Source organism: Mobula hypostoma, chromosome 5 (assembly GCF_963921235.1).
Source record: "Mobula hypostoma chromosome 5, sMobHyp1.1, whole genome shotgun sequence".
Taxonomy (NCBI): Eukaryota; Metazoa; Chordata; class Chondrichthyes; order Myliobatiformes; family Myliobatidae; genus Mobula; species Mobula hypostoma.
In genome coordinates, this window is record NC_086101.1 from 120,684,503 (window position 1) to 120,701,735 (window position 17,233).

Genomic DNA, 17,233 nt, shown 5'->3' on the forward strand with positions numbered 1-17,233 from the left:
TCTATGTTTTACTTGGTGGTAGCTTGCAGTGTTAAGGTAGCTGCTGAGTATTATAATTAAAACATTGACTGATTTTGAGCAGAGTGGCATAGGGTAACTGGTGTTTGCAGACATTAATATGGCACCTTAGTTACCCAGACACCTTCGCGTGTCAGAATTTGCCGTTGGTGATCAGGCGATGAAATGCGCAGGCGTGAGGATCGTAGCTCTCACTCGAAATATGCGCTGAGTGCATCGGGCGCTGATGGAGAGCGGCAGCAGGTAAAAAGGGGGTTCTGGCGAGGGTTTCATCGGGATTGGCGTCCACACCGCGACTAAGGGACAATTACTGTGAGCTGTGGACACACTAAGGTCTTGTACCCTGGGACAGTCCCGGTTCTCGCCTCTCTCAGTCCCATTATCCGTACCCGGGTCCAGAAAGCTTTAGGCTGACGACCGAAATGATGGCGCTGTTTCTGTGGCGCATGCGCATCGCCGGGACCGGTAGACGGAGATCTCGTCGTCGGGGGGGGGGGGGGTTCTTGGTAACATGAATGAGAATCTTGGCATTTGTCACCACATACAACCTTGGGATTCTTTTTCTGCGGGCATACTTTTCGAATCTATAGAACAGTATCTGTAAGCAGGATTTCTAAACTGTAAACGAACTGTGCAGATGCAGATAATAAGTAAATAGCAATAAATAACGAGTATGAAATAATAAGATAAAAGAGTCCTTAAACAAGTAACACACATAAAAATTGCTGGTGAACGCAGCAGGCCAGGCAGCATCTATAGGAAGAGGTACAATTGACGTTTCGGGCCGAGACCTTTTGTAGGATTTTCTGCTCAAAGGTGTTCCCATACCAGACTATAGTGTAGCCAGTCAGCAAACTTTCCAACATTTACGTATCTATAGAAGTTTGCCAAGGTTTTTGATGACATGCCAAATCTCCTGAGGAAGTAGAGGTGCTGTCATGCTTTCTTTGCTATTATATTTAATGCAAAAACATAAAATAAATAATAAGCAGTGAGGTAGTGTTCATGGGTTTAATGTCCATTCAGAAATCAGATGGTAGAGGGGAATAAGCTGTTCCTGAATCACTGAGTGCGTGCCTTCAGGCATCTGTACCTCCTTCCTGATGGTATCAATGAGAAGAGGGCATGTCCTGGGTGGTGGGGGTCCTTAATGATGGATGCCGTCTTTCTGTGTCACAACTCTTTGTACGGATTGGATGGGTTGCACCTGAACTCGAGGGGGAGCAATATCCTTGCAGGTAGGTTTGCTAGCATGGTTTGGGAGGGTTTAAACTAATTTGCAAGGGGGATGGGATCCGGAGCGATAGAGCAGTGAAAGAAGTGCATAGAGTAAAGCCAGATCTAACATATCGAGAGGCTTTGAGGAAAGAGAAGCAGAATAAAGGTGTAAAGGTAGTAAGGTAGAAAGGCTAAAGTGTGTGTACTTCAATGCAAGAAGCATCAGGATCAAGGGCAATGAACTGAGAGCTTGGACACATACATGGAATTATGATGTAGTGGCCATTACAGAGACTTGGCTGGCACCAGGGCAGGAATGGATTTTCAATATTCCTGGATTTCAGTGCTTTAAAAGGGATAGAGAGGGGGGAAAAGGGGAGGAGGGGTGGCATTACTGGTCAGGGATACTATTACAGCTACAGAAAGGGTGGGTAATGTAGCAAGATCCTCTTTTGAGTCAGTATGGGTGGAAGTCAGGAACAGGAAGGGAGCAGTTACTCTATTGGGAGTATTCTATAGGCCCCCTGGTAGCAGCAGAGATACCGAGGAGCTGATTGGGAGGCATATTTTGGAAAGGTGCAAAAATAATAGGGTTGTTATCATGGGTGACTTTAACTTCCCTAATATTGAATGGCACCTGACTAGTTCCAAGGGTTTGGACGGGGCAGAGTTTGTTAAGTGTGTCCAGGACAGATTCCTGTCACAGTATGTTGACAGGCCAACTAGGGGAATGCCATACTAGATCTAGTATTAGGTAACGAACTGGGTCAGATCACAGATCTCTCAGTGGGTGAGCATCTGGGGGACAGAGACCACCACTCCCTGGCCTTCAGCATTATCATGGAAAAGGATAGAATCAGAGAGGACAGGAAAATTTTTAATTGGGGAAGGGCAAATTATGAGGCTATAAGGCTAGAACTTGCGGGTGTGAATTGGGATGATGTTTTTGTAGGGAAATATACTATGAACATGTGGTCGATGTTTAGGGATCTCTTGCAGGATGTTAGGGATAAATTTGTCCCAGTGAGGAAGATAAAGAATGGTAGGGTGAAGGAACCATAGGTAACAAGTGAGGTGGAAAATCTAGTCAGGTGGAAGAAGGCAGCATACATGAAGTTTAGGAAGCAAGGATCAGATGGGTCTATTGAGGAATATAGGGAAGCAAGAAAAGAGCTTAAGAAGGGGTTGAGAAGAGCAAGAAGGGGGCATGAGAAGGCCTTGGTGAGTAGGGTAAAGGAAAACCCCAAGGCATTCTTCAATTATGTGAAGAAGAACAGGATGTCAGGAGTGAAGGTAGGACCGATTAGAGATAAAGGTGGGAAGATGTGCCTGGAGGCTGTGGAAGTGAGCGAGGTCCTCAATGAATACTTCTTTTCGGTATTCACCAATGAGAGGGAACTTGATGACGGTGAGGACAATATGAGTGACGGTGATGTTCTGGAGCATGTTGATATTAAGGGAGAGGAGGTGTTCGAGTTATTAAAATACATTAGGATGGATAAGTCCCCGGGGCCTGATGGAATATTCCCCAGGCTGCTCCACGAGGCGAGGGAAGAGATTGCTGAGCCTCTGGCTAGGACCTTTATGTCCTTGGCTGCGGGAATGGTACCGGAGGACTGGAGGGAGGCGAATGTTGTCCCTTGTTCAAAAAAGGTAATAGGGATAGTCCAGGTAATTATAGACCAGTGAGCTTTGCGTCTGTGGTGGGAAAGCTGTTGGAAAAGATTCTTAGAGATAGGATCTATGGGCATTTAGAGAATCATGGTCTGATCAGGGACGGTCAGCATGGCTTTGTGAAGGGAAGATCGTGTCTCACAAGCCTGATAGAGTGCTTTGAGGAGGTGACCAGGCATATAGATGAGGGTAGTGCAGTGGATGCGATCTATATGGATTTTAGTAAGGCATTTGACAAGGTTCCACATGGTAGGCTTATTCAGAAAGTCAGAAGGCATGGGATCCAGGGAAGTTTGGCCAGGTGGATTCAGAATTGGCTTGCCTGCAGAAGGCAGAGGGTCGTGGTGGAGGGAGTACATTTGGATAGGAGGGTTGTGACTAGTGGTGTCCCACAAGGATCTGTTCTGGGACCTCTACTTTTCGTGATTTTTATTAACGACCTGGATGTGAGGGTAGAAGGGTGGGTTCGCAAGTTTGCAGATGACGCAAAGGTTAGTGGTGTTGTAGATAGTGTAGAGGATTGTCGAAGATTGCATAGGGATATTGATTGGTTGCAGAAGTGGGCTGAGAAGTGGCAGATGGAGTTCAGCCCGGAGAAGTGTGAGGTGGTGCACTTTGGAAGGACAAACTCCAAGGCAGAGTACAAAGTAAATGGCAGGATACTTGGTAGTGTGGAGGAGCAGAGGGATCTGGGGGTACATGTCCACAGATCCCTGAAAGTTGCCTCACAGGTGGATAGGGTAGTTAAGAAAGCTTATGGGGTGATAGCTTTCATAAGTCGAGGGATAGAGTTTAAGAGTCGCGAGGTAATGATGCAGCTCTATAAAACTCTGGTTAGGCCACACTTGGAGTACTGTGTCCAATTCTGGTCGCCTCACTATAGGAAGGATGTGGAAGTATTGGAAAGGGTACAGAGAAGATTTATCAGGATGCTGCCTGGTTTAGAGAGTATGCATTATGATCAGAGATTAAGGGAGCTAGGGCTTTACTCTTTGGAGAGAAGGAGGATGAGAGGAGACATGATAGAGGTATACAAGATATTAAGAGGAATAGATGGAGTGGATAGCCAGCGCCTCTTCCCCAGGGCACCATTGCTCAATACAAGAGGACATGGCTTTAAGGTAAGGGGTGGGAAGTTCAGGGGGGATATTAGAGGAAGGTTTTTTACTCAGAGAGTGGTTGGTGCGTGGAATGCACTGCCTGAGTCAGTGGTGGAGGCAGATACACTAGTGAAATTTAAGAGACTACTAGACAAGTATATGGAGGAATTTAAGGTGGGGGGTTATATGGGAGGCAGGGTTTGAGGGTTGGCACAACAATGTGGGCCAAAGGGCCTGTACTGTTCTATTTTCTATGTTAACTCCTTGAAGATGTCTTGAATACTATGGAGGCTAGTACCCAAGATGAAGCCGACTAATTTTACATCTCTCTGCAGCTTACTTCGATTCTGTGCATTAGCCCCTCACCCCCACCCCCACTGCACTGCTATAGATGGTGACACAGCCAGTCAGAATGCTCTCCACGGTACATCTGTGGAAGATTTCAAGTGCTTCAGGTGACAAACCAAATCTCCTCAACCTGCTGATGAGGTATAGCCGCTGTCTTGCCTTCTTTATAGCTGCATCAATATGTTGCGACCAGGTAAAGGTCCTCAGAGATCTTGACACCCATGAACTTGAAGCTGCTCACTCTCTCCACTTCTGATCTCTCTGAGGATTGGTTTGTGTTCCCTCTTCTTACCCTTCCTGAAGTCGACAATCAGCTCTTTGGTTTTACTAACTTTGAGTGCAAGATTGTTACTGCAACACCACTCAATTAGCTGGTATAGCTCTCTCTCCTGTACGGCCTCTCATCCCCATCTGAGATTCTACCAACGATGCTTGTATCATCAAATTTTTAGATGGCATTTGAGCTATGTCTAGCCCCAGAGTCATGGGTATAGAGAGAGTAGAGCAGTGGGCTAAGCACACACCCCTGTGATGAGCCAATGTTGATTGTTAATGGGGTGGAGATGTTACTTCCACACTACACAGATTATAGTGCTCCGGTTAGGAAGTCGAGGTTCCAATTGCAGAGGGAGATGCAAAGGCCCAGGTTCTGTAGCTTTTTGATCAGGACTGTAGGAGTCGTGGTTTTTAACACTGAGCAGTAGTCCACAAACAGCATCTTGACATAGGTATTTGTATTGTCTAGGTGACAATGGAGAGCCATTGAGATAATGTCTACCGTAAACCTATTGTGGCGATAGGCAGTTGCAGTGGGTCTCCACAGTCTTACCAGGTACTCCATTGGGGCCTGCCGCACTATCCTCCTGAAAGACAGCCTGATGTCGGCCTTTGAGACAGAGATCACAGGGTCACTGGATGTGGCCTCCATGTTGTGGTACCTGATGGTCACCATAGCCTCACTTGCCCCCTTTGTTTCAAGAATGCAGAAGTTTGAGGACAGGAAGCACTGGGTCTCCACTGCAGTCTTAAGTCTCCCAATGGGAGAGGGTGGACAGAGCTGATGTGTGTACGTATGCGATTGGCAGCTCTCCACCTCAGGACCCTGCAGAGATTCCTGTACACCGAGCACCCTCCCAGGTGGCAGCTGTTAGGGTCATTCTTTCTCTGGAGGGGCTGCTGTCTTCACGAACAGATGTGGCTGCCACCTGCGGGTATCGGCCGTGCTGCTTTGCGGAGTCTGCCTGGCTTCTATCAGGACTGAGAGTCTGGAACATGGTTGCCACAGGCCAGGAATCTTCTCCTCTGACAGAGGGTAGAGTCCTGGCCGACTCTTGCCCTACCTCGACAGATGTCGGTGCGGCTCAGGTGTGTGGAACGAGTCAGGCTGAGCTGCTTGTCGGAGCCAGACCCCACAATCTTATCCGAGAGCCATGCCCACACAACTTGAGCCATCTCTCCTCGACACCCACAATCCCATTCAGGGATGTAAGTAGGAGGTACCTGTATGAGCTGCTGCTCCACACCCTCCACTTCCTAGCTGTCGTCTACTGTCCCGACACGCCATGGCGAGCTGTCTTTATCAGGGAGTTTCATGCACCTGGGGTGGGGGCTGCTGCATAGAGTTACCCTGTAACAAGTTCTTTAGTTTGTACACAGATCTCCCAGTCACATGTCACTTCTGCGGGCAGGAGAAGAGCACGTACCACATGTACATGGAGTGTGCGAGGCTGCAGCCTCATTTTGTGTATCTGCAAGGGCTGCTCCTGGCCTTCTGGTTACCTTTTAGCCCCACCCTATTTATGTATGGTCATCCAGTAAGGAGGGGGGCACGGAGGGATGAGGATGCCCTTGTCAATTTGCTCCTGATGCTGGCAAAAACAGCTATCTGTGGGTCCTGGAAAAGGTTTTGGACAGATCTGCCTGGGCAGACTGCATGGCAATGTTTAGGGGATATGTTCGTGCCCGCATAAGTATTGAGAAGAAACACAGGACCATAGAGGCGTTGAGGGACCATTGGGCTCCATGGGGAGTTAGCGCCATCATTGACAGGGTTGAAAACATTTTAGTTTAGTGCCATTTGTCTAGTAGTAATGTAGTAATTGTGTTAGTCACTGGTTTGTATATATTGTAGTACTGAACTTGTGATAAAGATATTTTATGCAAAAAAGGGTGCCAGATGCAGCAGAGATCTGCACAGCTGTAGTTTTATTCTCCCTTTCAAAGCGGGCATAAAAGGCATTGAACTCATCTGGAAGTGAAGCATTGCCGTTATTTATGACGTTGGGTTTTGCTTTGTATGAAGTAATAGCCTGCAAACCCTGCCAGAGATGCTATGCATCAAACGTCACATCTAACCTCACTCGGAATTGTTTGTTAGCTCATGAAATAGCCCTTTGCAAGTTATATTTGGTTGTCTTGTGTAGATCTGGGTCGCCAAACTTAAATGCCACAGACCTACCCCTCAGCAGACTATGAACCTCCGAGTTCATCCAAAGCGTTTGGCTTGGGAATGTGCAGCAAGTTTTCATAGGCACAAACTCATCCACGCAGGGTTTTAATGAAGTTGGTAACAACTGCATCATACTCATCCAGATTCGAAGATGAATCCCTGAATACAGCCCAGACCACCAATTCAAAGCAGTCCTGTAAGTGTTCCTGTGCTTCGCTTGTCTATACCTTCTTGGTCCTCAATACTGGTGCTGCAGTCTTCAGTCTCTGCCTATACTCAGGGTGCAAAGGTACAGCCAGATGATCAGACTTTCCAAATTGTGGGCATGCAATAGGACGATAAACACTCTTAAGACCATAAGACAGAGGAGCAGAATTTGGCCATTCAACCCATCGAGTCTGTTCCACCATTCCATCATTGCTGATCCTGGATCCCACACAACCCCATACACCTGCCTTCTTGCTGTTTCTTTTGATGCCCTGCCCAATCAACTTCTGCCTTAAATATACACATGGATGGCCTCCACCACAGTCTGTGGCAGAATATTCCATAAATTTACTACTCAAGAAATCCTTCCTTAATCTGTTGTAAAGAATCACCACTCAATTTTTGAAGCTGTGCTCTCTAGTTCTAGATACCCCCACTATAGGAAACCACCTCTCCACATCCACCCTATCTAGTCTTTTCAACATTCGGCAGGTCTCAATGAGATGGCCCCACATTCTTCTAAATTCCAGTGAGTACAGGCCCAAAGCTGCCAAACACTCCTCATATGTTAATCCCTTCATTCCCACAATCATTCTCATGAACCTCCTCTGGACTCTCAACAATGACAACACATCCTTTCTGAGATATGGTATCCAAAACTGCTGACAATACTCTTAAGTGCGGCCTGACTAGTGTCTTATAAAGGCTCAGCATTATCTTCTTGCTTTTATATTCTATTCCCCTTGAAATAAATGCCAACATTGCATTTGCTTTCTTTACCACGGACTCAACCTGTAAATTAACCTTTTTGGAGTCTTGCACGAGAGCTCCTCAGTCCCTTTGCACCTCTGATGTGTGAACCTTCTCCCTATCTGGATAATAGTCTGCACCATTGTTCATTTCACCAAAATGCATTATCATACATTTCCCAACACTGTATTCCATCTGCCACTTTTTTTGCTCATTCTTCCAATTTGTCTCAGTCCTGTTGCAATCATATTGCTTCCTCAGCACTACCTACCCCTCCACCTATCTTCGTCATCAATTCCATTACCTAAATCATTGACAAGCAATGTGAAGAGTGGAGGTCCCAATACTGACCCCTGAGGAACACCACTAGTCACTGGCAGCCAACCAAAAAAGGCCCCTTTTATTTCCAATTGCTGCCTCCTACCTGTCAGCTATTCTGCTATCCATGCCAATATCTTTCCTGTAACGCCATATCAAACACCTTCTGAAAATTCAAGTAAATGACACCAATTGCCTCTCCTTTATCCACCTTGCTTGTTACTTCCTCGAAGAATTCTATCAGATTTGTCAGGCAAGATTTCTTTACAGAAACCATGCTGACTTTGACTTATTTTATCATTAGTCTCCAAGTACCTTGAAACTTCATCCTTAACAATAGATTCCAACACTTTCCCAACCACTGAGGTGAGGCTGACTGGCCTATAATTTCCTTTCTTTTGCCTCCCTCTCTTTAAGAGTGGAGTGACATTTGCAATTTACCAGTCCTCCAGGAGCATGCCAGAATCAAGTGATTCTTGAAAAATCATGACCAATGCATCCATTATCTGTTCAGCAGCCTCTCTCAGAACTCTGGGATCTAGTCTATCTGGTCCAGGTGACTTATCCACCTTAAGATCTTTGAGTTTGCCAAATGCACTCACTTCTGCTCCCTGACACTCATGGATGTCAGGCACACTGCTAGTGTCTTCCACAGTGAAGACTGATGCAAAGTACCCATTAAGTTCATCTGCCATTTCTTTGTTCCCTCATTACTACTTCACCAGCATCATTTTCCAGTGGTTCAATATCAACTCTCACCTCCCTTTTACTCTTTATATAACTGAAAAACTTCTAGTATCCTGCTTTATATTATTGGCTAGTTTGCCCTCCTATTTCATCTTTTTCGTTCTTATAGCTTTTTTAGTTGCTTTTTGTTGGATTTTAAAACCTTCCCAGTCATCCAACTTCACACTCTTTTTTGCTATCGTGTATGCCCTTTCCTTGGCTTTTATGCAGTCCTTAACTTCCTTTGTCAGCCTCGGTTGTCTACCCCCGCTATTAGAGAACAACTTCCTCTGTGGGACATACCTATCCTGCACCTTGTGAACTATTCCCAGAAACTTTAGCCATCTCTGCTCTGCCATCATCCCCACCAGTATCCTCCTCCAATCCACCTGGGCAAGCTCCTCTGAAATGCCTCTGCAATTCCCTTTATTCCATTGTGATGCAGATAGATGTGAGTTACGCTTCTCCTTCTCAAACTGCAGTATGAATTCAATCATATTACGATCACTGCCTCCTAAGGTTCCTTTACCCTAAACCTTTTAATAAAATCTAGATTATTGCACAACTTCCAATCTAAGATAGCTTTTCCCCGAGTAGTCTCAAACACAAGCTGCTCTAAAAAGCCATATCATATGCATTCAACAAATTCCCTCTCTTGTGATCCAACACCAACCTGATTTTCCCAATCCCCTTGTATATTGAAGTCCCCCATTACAATTGTGTCATTACCCTTATTACATGCCTCTTCCAGCTCCCTTTGCAATCTCAGCCCTACATGTTGGCTACTATTTGGAGACCTATATATGAATCCCATAATGGTTTTTTTTTACCTTTGCAATTCCTGAAACCCCATCCACAAGGATTCAGCATTCCCTGACCCTATGATCTTAGTGTAACGGTGGTTCAGTGTGTTGTTTCTTCTGGTATTACAGGTGATTTGTTGATAATAATTATTTAGTGACTTTATCAAGATGACCTGGTTAAAATCCTCAAAGTGATGGGCAAGGAATCATGATGAGCTGTTTCATGCCTTTTGCACAGTTCATCTAGAGCCTGTTTGACATTGGCCTGAGGTGGGGTGTATGTCACTACCAAAATGATTGCAGAAATCTCCCACAGCAGGTAAAGTGGATGACACTTAATTACAAGGTATTCCAGCTCTGATGAACAGGATGGGAATGCACCGCTACATTTGTACACCAAGAGGAATCACTCATGCAGCATACATCTCCACCTCTGCTTTTGAGAAACTCAACAGACCTATCTTGGCAGTGTATTGCAAACCTGTCTATTAGAATCGCTGCGTCGGGTACGGAAGGGGTTAACCAAGACTCCGTGAATCAAAGGATGCAAGTACTCCTAAAGTCCCCCTGATTCAGCACCCTAGCTTTGAGATAGTTGGTACTGTGAGTCAAAAACCTCTTTTTTTTTAAGTGCACCATCACCCAGCATGACGACCACGCTTCTTTTGGTAGCTTAAAGGGATGATACGCCGACCAAAGTCTGATCTATTTCCATCAGTTTTGAGCAGCGATAGATTGTTTAATTGCATTAAAACATTGTTACTGACCGTACACACCTTAGATACTGTCGTAGTTCTCAGACTGACACGAGACTATTTGATGATTTCCATCGTTTCAATCAGAGCTGCCACACCAGGTCGCCCTTGTTTTGGCACCCCAGAAGTAGCAGCCATGGTTGACACTTTCAACGCTTTTCCCTGCCAGTCCGAGTACATTTGGAAGTCAGGCAGAGGAAATGGGAGCGGGTAGATCTCCCAAACACTGACAAGTTCCAGCTACGTAAATCCAAGGATTAGGAACTCAAAATAAAATATGAGTCAATCTCAGTAAATGAAAATACCTTCCAGAGAATGAAAATATCAATTAGTGCTGTCATGGATTTTAAAAAGGCAAGATACTTCCTACAGTTTTAGTTTTTGAGAAAATCACCTTTGTTCTAGATTCATGAAAACATGTTTTGTACCATTCTTTCTGGGTACATAATGATATCAAACACCTTTTTCCTGGGTGACAAGTGACTTATAGCTTTTACATCACAGAAGTGCCACACTCCACTGAGAAAGACTACTGCCCTCCCCTTCATATTCATTGTCATTTCCATTGTTCAGTTCATCACTGCCAATCATCTGCTGGGGGTGGGGGTTGGGGGGGGTCAGATTAATTATAAAATCTCTAGGGGTCAGACATGTAATAACAAGTGCTCTTTGTAGCACCATGGGACATGACCAGAACTTGAGATAATACTAATGGAGAGAGACTAACCGAGCCAAGTCACAGATTGATGAAGGGCAGAAATGGCCCATTCTGGTACGGACAGGGATACAATCAGATGGTCAGTCAGGATGCCTGATCCATGACCAGTTAGAAGATGGGGAATTCCTCCAACTTGAGTTGAACTTGGTAACAATGTGATGTCAGAGCTCACCACAGACTAAAATCTCACCTGAAATATTCTCCTTCACCCATTGATGTCTTCTGTAAATATTTTTACAGGTTAGAAACGACAGAAGAAGATTATGTACAAGAATCTCAAATGCACACCACATCTGTTTTGCTGCCTCTTTTTAAGGAGTGACCAGATATTTTCTTAGTAACAACAATATATCTATTGTCCACCCTAGAAGATGAAGATATGTCTCATCCCAGCTGGAAACGTACTTTGTGTCTGAAATGAACTTTTCTGTTGTAACTCTGTGTAACCCACTGGAACCAGGGTGTTCCAGCATTTATTCACTGGAGATCAGTTTTCAACTGCATTGGTTATACAAGGGATTCAAAACGCCTGACATCTGACTTTCTAAATTGCCAGAGAATCGGTCGCAGTGAGATATCATTCTCCTTCTCTCAGTGTGGGAAGGGATTTACTCACAGCTTACCTGCAGCCACAGAGTGAATTCACAGTAGGAAAAAGACCATTCACCTGCTCTGCATGTGGGAGGGGATCTACTCAATCATCCAGTCTAAAGATACATCAGCAATTTACACCATAGTGAAATGCTCCACGTGTTCTGACTGTGGGAAGCAATTCACTGTACAATCAATGCTAAAGATATTTCAGAAAGTTCACCAGTGAGAGAATATTGACCTGCTCAGACTGTGGGAAGAGATTCAGGCACTCATCCCATCGTGGACACATCACTGAGTTCACCGGGGAGAGAGATTACTCAACTGTTCTGTATGTGGGAAGAGCTTCACTCAGTCCTCTGAATACCTGACACACGACTGAGTTCATACTCATTAGAAGCTTTACATCTGCTCTGAATGTGGGAAAAATTTCACTCAGTCATCTCAGCTGTTGACCCAGCAATTAGTTCACACTGAGGAGAGGCCATTCACCTACTCAGACTGTGGGAAGGGATACACTCAGTCATTTCAGCTACTGGTGTACCAGTGGGTTCACACATGAGTTCACCTTTTTCTGTGTGTGGAAAGGGATTCATTTAGTCATCTGTACAACTGACACACCAGTCAGTTCACACTGGGGAGATGCCGTTCACCTGCTCAGACTGTGGGAAGGCATTCAGACACTCATCCACGCTACAAAGACACTAGTTATTTTTGACTGGAGAGAGGCTATTCACTTGTTCTGTGTGTGGAAAGGGAGTCTCTCAGTCGTCTGAACTACTGGCACATCGGTTCATTCACACTGGGGAGATGCCGTTCACCTGCTCAGGCTGTGGGAAGGTATTCACTCGATCGTCTCAGCTGAAGGAACATCAGCGAGTTCACACTGGAGAGAAACCATTCTCCTGCTTAGACTGTGGGAAGGAATTCACTTGGTCATCTGACTTGAAAATACATCAGCGAGTTCACACTGGGGAGAGGCCGTTCACCTGCTCAGACTGTGGGAAGGGATTCACTCGATCATCTCAACTGAAGGAACATCAGCGAATTCACACTGGGGAGAGGCCGTTCACCTGCTCAGACTGTGGGAAGGGGTTCTCTCGGTCGTCTCACCTACTGATACATCAGGTAGTTCACACTGGAGAGAGGCCATTCACCTGCTCTGAATGTGGGAAGGGATTCACTCAATTGTCCCACCTGCATACACATCAGCGAGTTCACACTGGGGAGAGGCCATTCACCTGTTCCGTGTGTGGGAAGGGATTCACTCAGTTATGTCACCTACAAGCACACCAGTCAGTTCACAGTGGGGAGAAACCATTCACCTGCTTTGAATGTGGGAAGGGATTCACTCAGTCATCCCACCTACAGAGACACCAGCAAATTCACAGTGGGGAGAGACCATTCACCTGTTCTTTCTGTGGGAAGAGATTCACTCAGTTACGTCACCTACAGGCACACCAGTCAGTTCACACTGGGGAGAAACCATTCACCTGTTCAGATTGTGGGAAGGAATTCACTCAGTCATCCCACCTGCAGGCACACCAGTCACTTCACACTGTGGAGAAACTGTTCACCTGCTCAGACTGCGGGAAGGGATTCACTCAGTCATCCCACCTCCTGACACACCAGCGAATTCACACTGGGGAGAGGCCATTCACCTGTTGTGTGTGTGGGAAGAGATTCACTCAGTTGTGCAATCTGCAGGCACACCAGTCAGTTCACAATGGGGAGAAGCCATTCACCTGCTGTGAATGTGGAAAGGGATTCACTCATCTATGTAACCTGCAGGCACACCAGTCAGTTCATACGGGGAGGAAACCATTCACATGCTCAGACTGTGGGAAGGGATTCACTCGGTCGTCCCAACTGCTGACACACCAACGAGTTCACACTGGGGAGAGGCCATTCACCTGTTCTGTGTGTGGGAAGGGATTCTCTCAGTTATGCAACCTGCAGGTACACCAGTCAGTTCACATTGGGGAGAGGCCATACAGCTGTTCTGTGTGTGGGAAAGGATTCACTCAGTTATGCAGCTTACAGGCGCATCAGTCATTTCACACTGGGGAAAGGCCATTTACGTGTTCTGAATGTGGGAAGGGATTCACTCGATCATCCACCCTTATGTCACATTACCGAGTACACACTGGGGAGAAACTATTCACCTGCTCTAAATGTAGTAAGGGATTCTCTAGGTTATCCAACCTGCAGAGACACAACCGAATTCACACTGGGGAGAGGCCATTCACCTGCTCTGAATGTGGGAAGGGATTCACTCAGTTATCCAGCCTACAGACTCACCAGCGAGTTCACACTGGGGAGAGGCCATTCACCTGCTCAGACTGTGGGAAGGGATTCCCCAGGTTATGCAACCTACAGGCACACCAGTCAGTTCACACTGGGGAGAGGCCATTCACCTGCTCTGAATGTGGGAAGGGATTCACTCAGAAATCTAACCTGCAGACACACCAGCGAGTTCACACTGGTAAGAGGCCATCTACCTGTTACGAGTGTGGGAAGGGATTCACTCAGTTATCCCACTTGCAGAGACACCAGTGTGTTCACACTGGGGAGAGGCTGTTCACCTGTTCCATGTGTGAGAAGGGATTCACTAAGTTATGCAACCTACAGAGACACCAGCGAGTTCACACTGGGGTGAAACCATTTGCCTGCTCAAACTTTGGGAAGGCATTCACAGATTCATCGACACTAGAGATACACCAGCAAGTTCACACTGGGGTGAAACCATTCACCTGTTCTGAATGTGGGAAGAGATTCACACAGTTATCCAGCCTTGTGGCGCACTGCCGAGTTCATGCCGGGGAAAAGATTACATCATGGATATTTAACCATCAGAGTTGGTGAATGAGAGGCAAGTCCAAAAGTGGCTGTTGTTGTCAAACTTTGCAATTACTGCCGCTGCTCATCATACCCAGTGCTGCACCGTGGTCACCAGGCAGGAGAGCAGTTTTTTCAACTGATGCTCACCTTTTATGGGACTGGACTTTAGTATTCTGGATCTGTGAGAAATAAATCAGTTCTATTTTGAACTCTGTCTGAGGTACCTACTGAATTTACAACACATCCAGTACGCAGTAGGTAGTCAACTTAGCACAGCTGATCCCTGTCAGTGTTTCTATTCCACAACAGTCCTTTTAAATCTATTCCTGCGTTCACCCCTCAGTCTGCCTGTGGTGATGGGTTGCAAATGGTCACCACTCTGTAGGTGAAGAGGTATTCCCTTGAATTTCCTACATGACTTTCTGCAAACTGAAGAAGACAAGCTGACTTCAGTTATGTCTGACATGTTCTTTGTCTCTCAAATCTCTCGACCAATGATGAATGACATTGGAAGTTAACCTCCTTATTTCCTGTTCGTGTCAAAGTTATGGGTCACTTTCACTGCTTCTGGAAGATTGCATATCACAGGCTGGGCTGTTAAAATACATCACTGTCCTACCAAGTCTGAAAGCAGAATTGTGGACTACTAGTTGGATGTTCAATGGAGCAGGTCGGAAACCAGAAATGGGTCAGCACAGGGCAGATGTTAAGGCTCTGGGCAGTGGTAGGGGTAAGAGCACATCAGGAGCAGGGAGACAGTGTGGCGGGGGGGGGTGGACTGTGGCAATGATTGATGGAGTAGCAACTTTTGGAATCTGATTGACAGGAGTAAAGAAGTGACTGCTAACATGCTCTGCCTGTGGAAATTGAGTGTATTACTTGTGGGCTCTTGTGCTAAACTGGCTGTTGTCTGGATTGTTGCCATTCGACAAAGGGGAGGCACTGCTTGCAAACACTTCTACTGGCACTGTTCTTATTCATAAGTCTACGAGCATCACAATGTACTATCACTGTGAATTGAGTACACAGGTGTCTGGACTAGATTCTGGATTAGTTCCTGAGGATTGGAGGGTGGCTAATGTAACCCCACTTTTTAAAAAAGGAGGGAGAGAGAAACCGGGGAATTATAGACCGGTTAGCCTAACGTCGGTGGTGGGGAAACTGCTGGAGTCAGTTATCAAGGATGTGATAACAGCACATTTGGAAAGCGGTGAAATGATCGGACAAAGTCAGCATGGATTTGTGAAAGGAAAATCATGTCTGACGAATCTCATAGAATTTTTTGAGGATGTAACTAGTAGAGTGGATAGGGGAGAACCAGTGGATGTGGTATATTTGGATTTTCAAAAGGCTTTTGACAAGGTCCCACACAGGAGATTAGTGTGGAAACTTAAAGCACACGGTATTGGGGGTAAGGTATTGGTGTGGGTGGAGAATTGGTTAGCAGACGGGAAGCAAAGAGTGGGAATAAACGGGACCTTTTCAGAATGGCAGGCGGTGACTAGTGGGGTACCGCAAGGCTCAGTGCTGGGACCCCAGTTGTTTACAATATATATTAATGACTTGGATGATGGAATTAAATGCAGCATCTCCAAGTTTGCGGATGACACGAAGCTGGGTGGCAGTGTTAGCTGTGAGGAGGATGCAGGGTGACTTGGATAGGTTGGGTGAGTGGGCAAATTCATGGCAGATGCAATTTAATGTGGATAAATGTGAAGTTATCCACTTTGGTGGCAAAAATAGGAAAACAGATTATTATCTGAATGGTGGCCGATTAGGAAAAGGGGAGGTGCAACGAGACCTGGGTGTCATTATACACCAGTTATTGAAAGTGGGCATGCAGGTACAGCAGGCGGTGAAAAAGGCGAATGGTATGCTGGCATTTATAGCGAGAGGATTCGAGTACAGGAGCAGGGAGGTACTACTGCAGTTGTACAAGGCCTTGGTGAGACCACACCTGGAGTATTGTGTGCAGTTTTGGTCCCCTAATCTGAGGAAAGACATCTTTGCCATAGAGGGAGTACAAAGAAGGTTCACCAGATTGATTCCTGGGATGGCAGGACTTTCATATGAAGGAAGACTGGATGAATTGGGCTTGTACTCGTTGGAATTTAGAAGATTGAGGGGGGATCTGATTGAAACGTATAAGATCCTAAAGGGATTGGACAGGCTAGATGCAGGAAGATTGTTCCCGATGTTGGAGAAGTCCAGAACGAGGGGCCACAGTTTGAGGATAGAGGGGAAGCCTTTTAGGACCGAGATTAGGAAAAACTTCTTCACACAGAGAGTGGTGAATCTGTGGAATTCTCTGCCACAGGAAACTGTTGAGGCCAGTTCATTGGCTATATTTAAGAGGGATTTAGATATGGCCCTTGTGGCTACGGCGGTCAGGGGGTATGGAGGGAAGGCTGGGGCGGGGTTCTGAGTTGGATGATCAGCCATGATCATAATAAATGGCGGTGCAGGCTCGAAGGGCCGAATGGCCTACTCCTGCACCTATTTTCTATGTGTCTGGAGTCTGCTGGACATAACCGTTTAATGCTAATTGTCATTTTCTTTACAGTTTAACAGTTAATTATCTGCTTGTATTTTTAATAGACATTATCTGCACAACTTTTTAATAGTCCTCTAGTTGTTATACAAAGTATAATTCAGGAGGTTCTTTATACTTCATTAAGTGAATAAATGTTCTCTCATTGTTTGATTTTTTTTACTGC

General features: G+C 45.8%; 1 protein-coding gene across 2 annotated transcripts; it reads left to right on the top strand.

Moving 5' to 3' along the window:
• Positions 1 to 211: 211 nt before the first annotated feature.
• Positions 212 to 16,899, top strand: LOC134346976 (oocyte zinc finger protein XlCOF6-like). Of its 2 annotated transcripts, none has more exons than XM_063048902.1 (2): positions 212 to 261; positions 11,325 to 16,899. In XM_063048902.1, exon 2 carries the CDS (start codon positions 12,486 to 12,488, stop codon positions 14,538 to 14,540), a length of 2,055 nt encoding a protein of 684 aa, XP_062904972.1. In that variant the 5' UTR covers positions 212 to 261; positions 11,325 to 12,485; the 3' UTR covers positions 14,541 to 16,899. The 2 variants fall into 2 exon arrangements, with proteins under 2 accessions (XP_062904972.1, XP_062904973.1); XM_063048903.1 differs by lacking the exon at positions 212 to 261 and adding an exon at positions 4,418 to 4,499.
• The last annotated feature ends 334 nt before the right edge of the window (positions 16,900 to 17,233 follow it).

Excerpts from the sequence above, each read along its gene's own strand:
- LOC134346976 (XM_063048902.1), top strand. The coding sequence starts at position 12,486 with ATGCCGTTCACCTGCTCAGGCTGTGGGAAGGTATTCACTCGATCGTCT.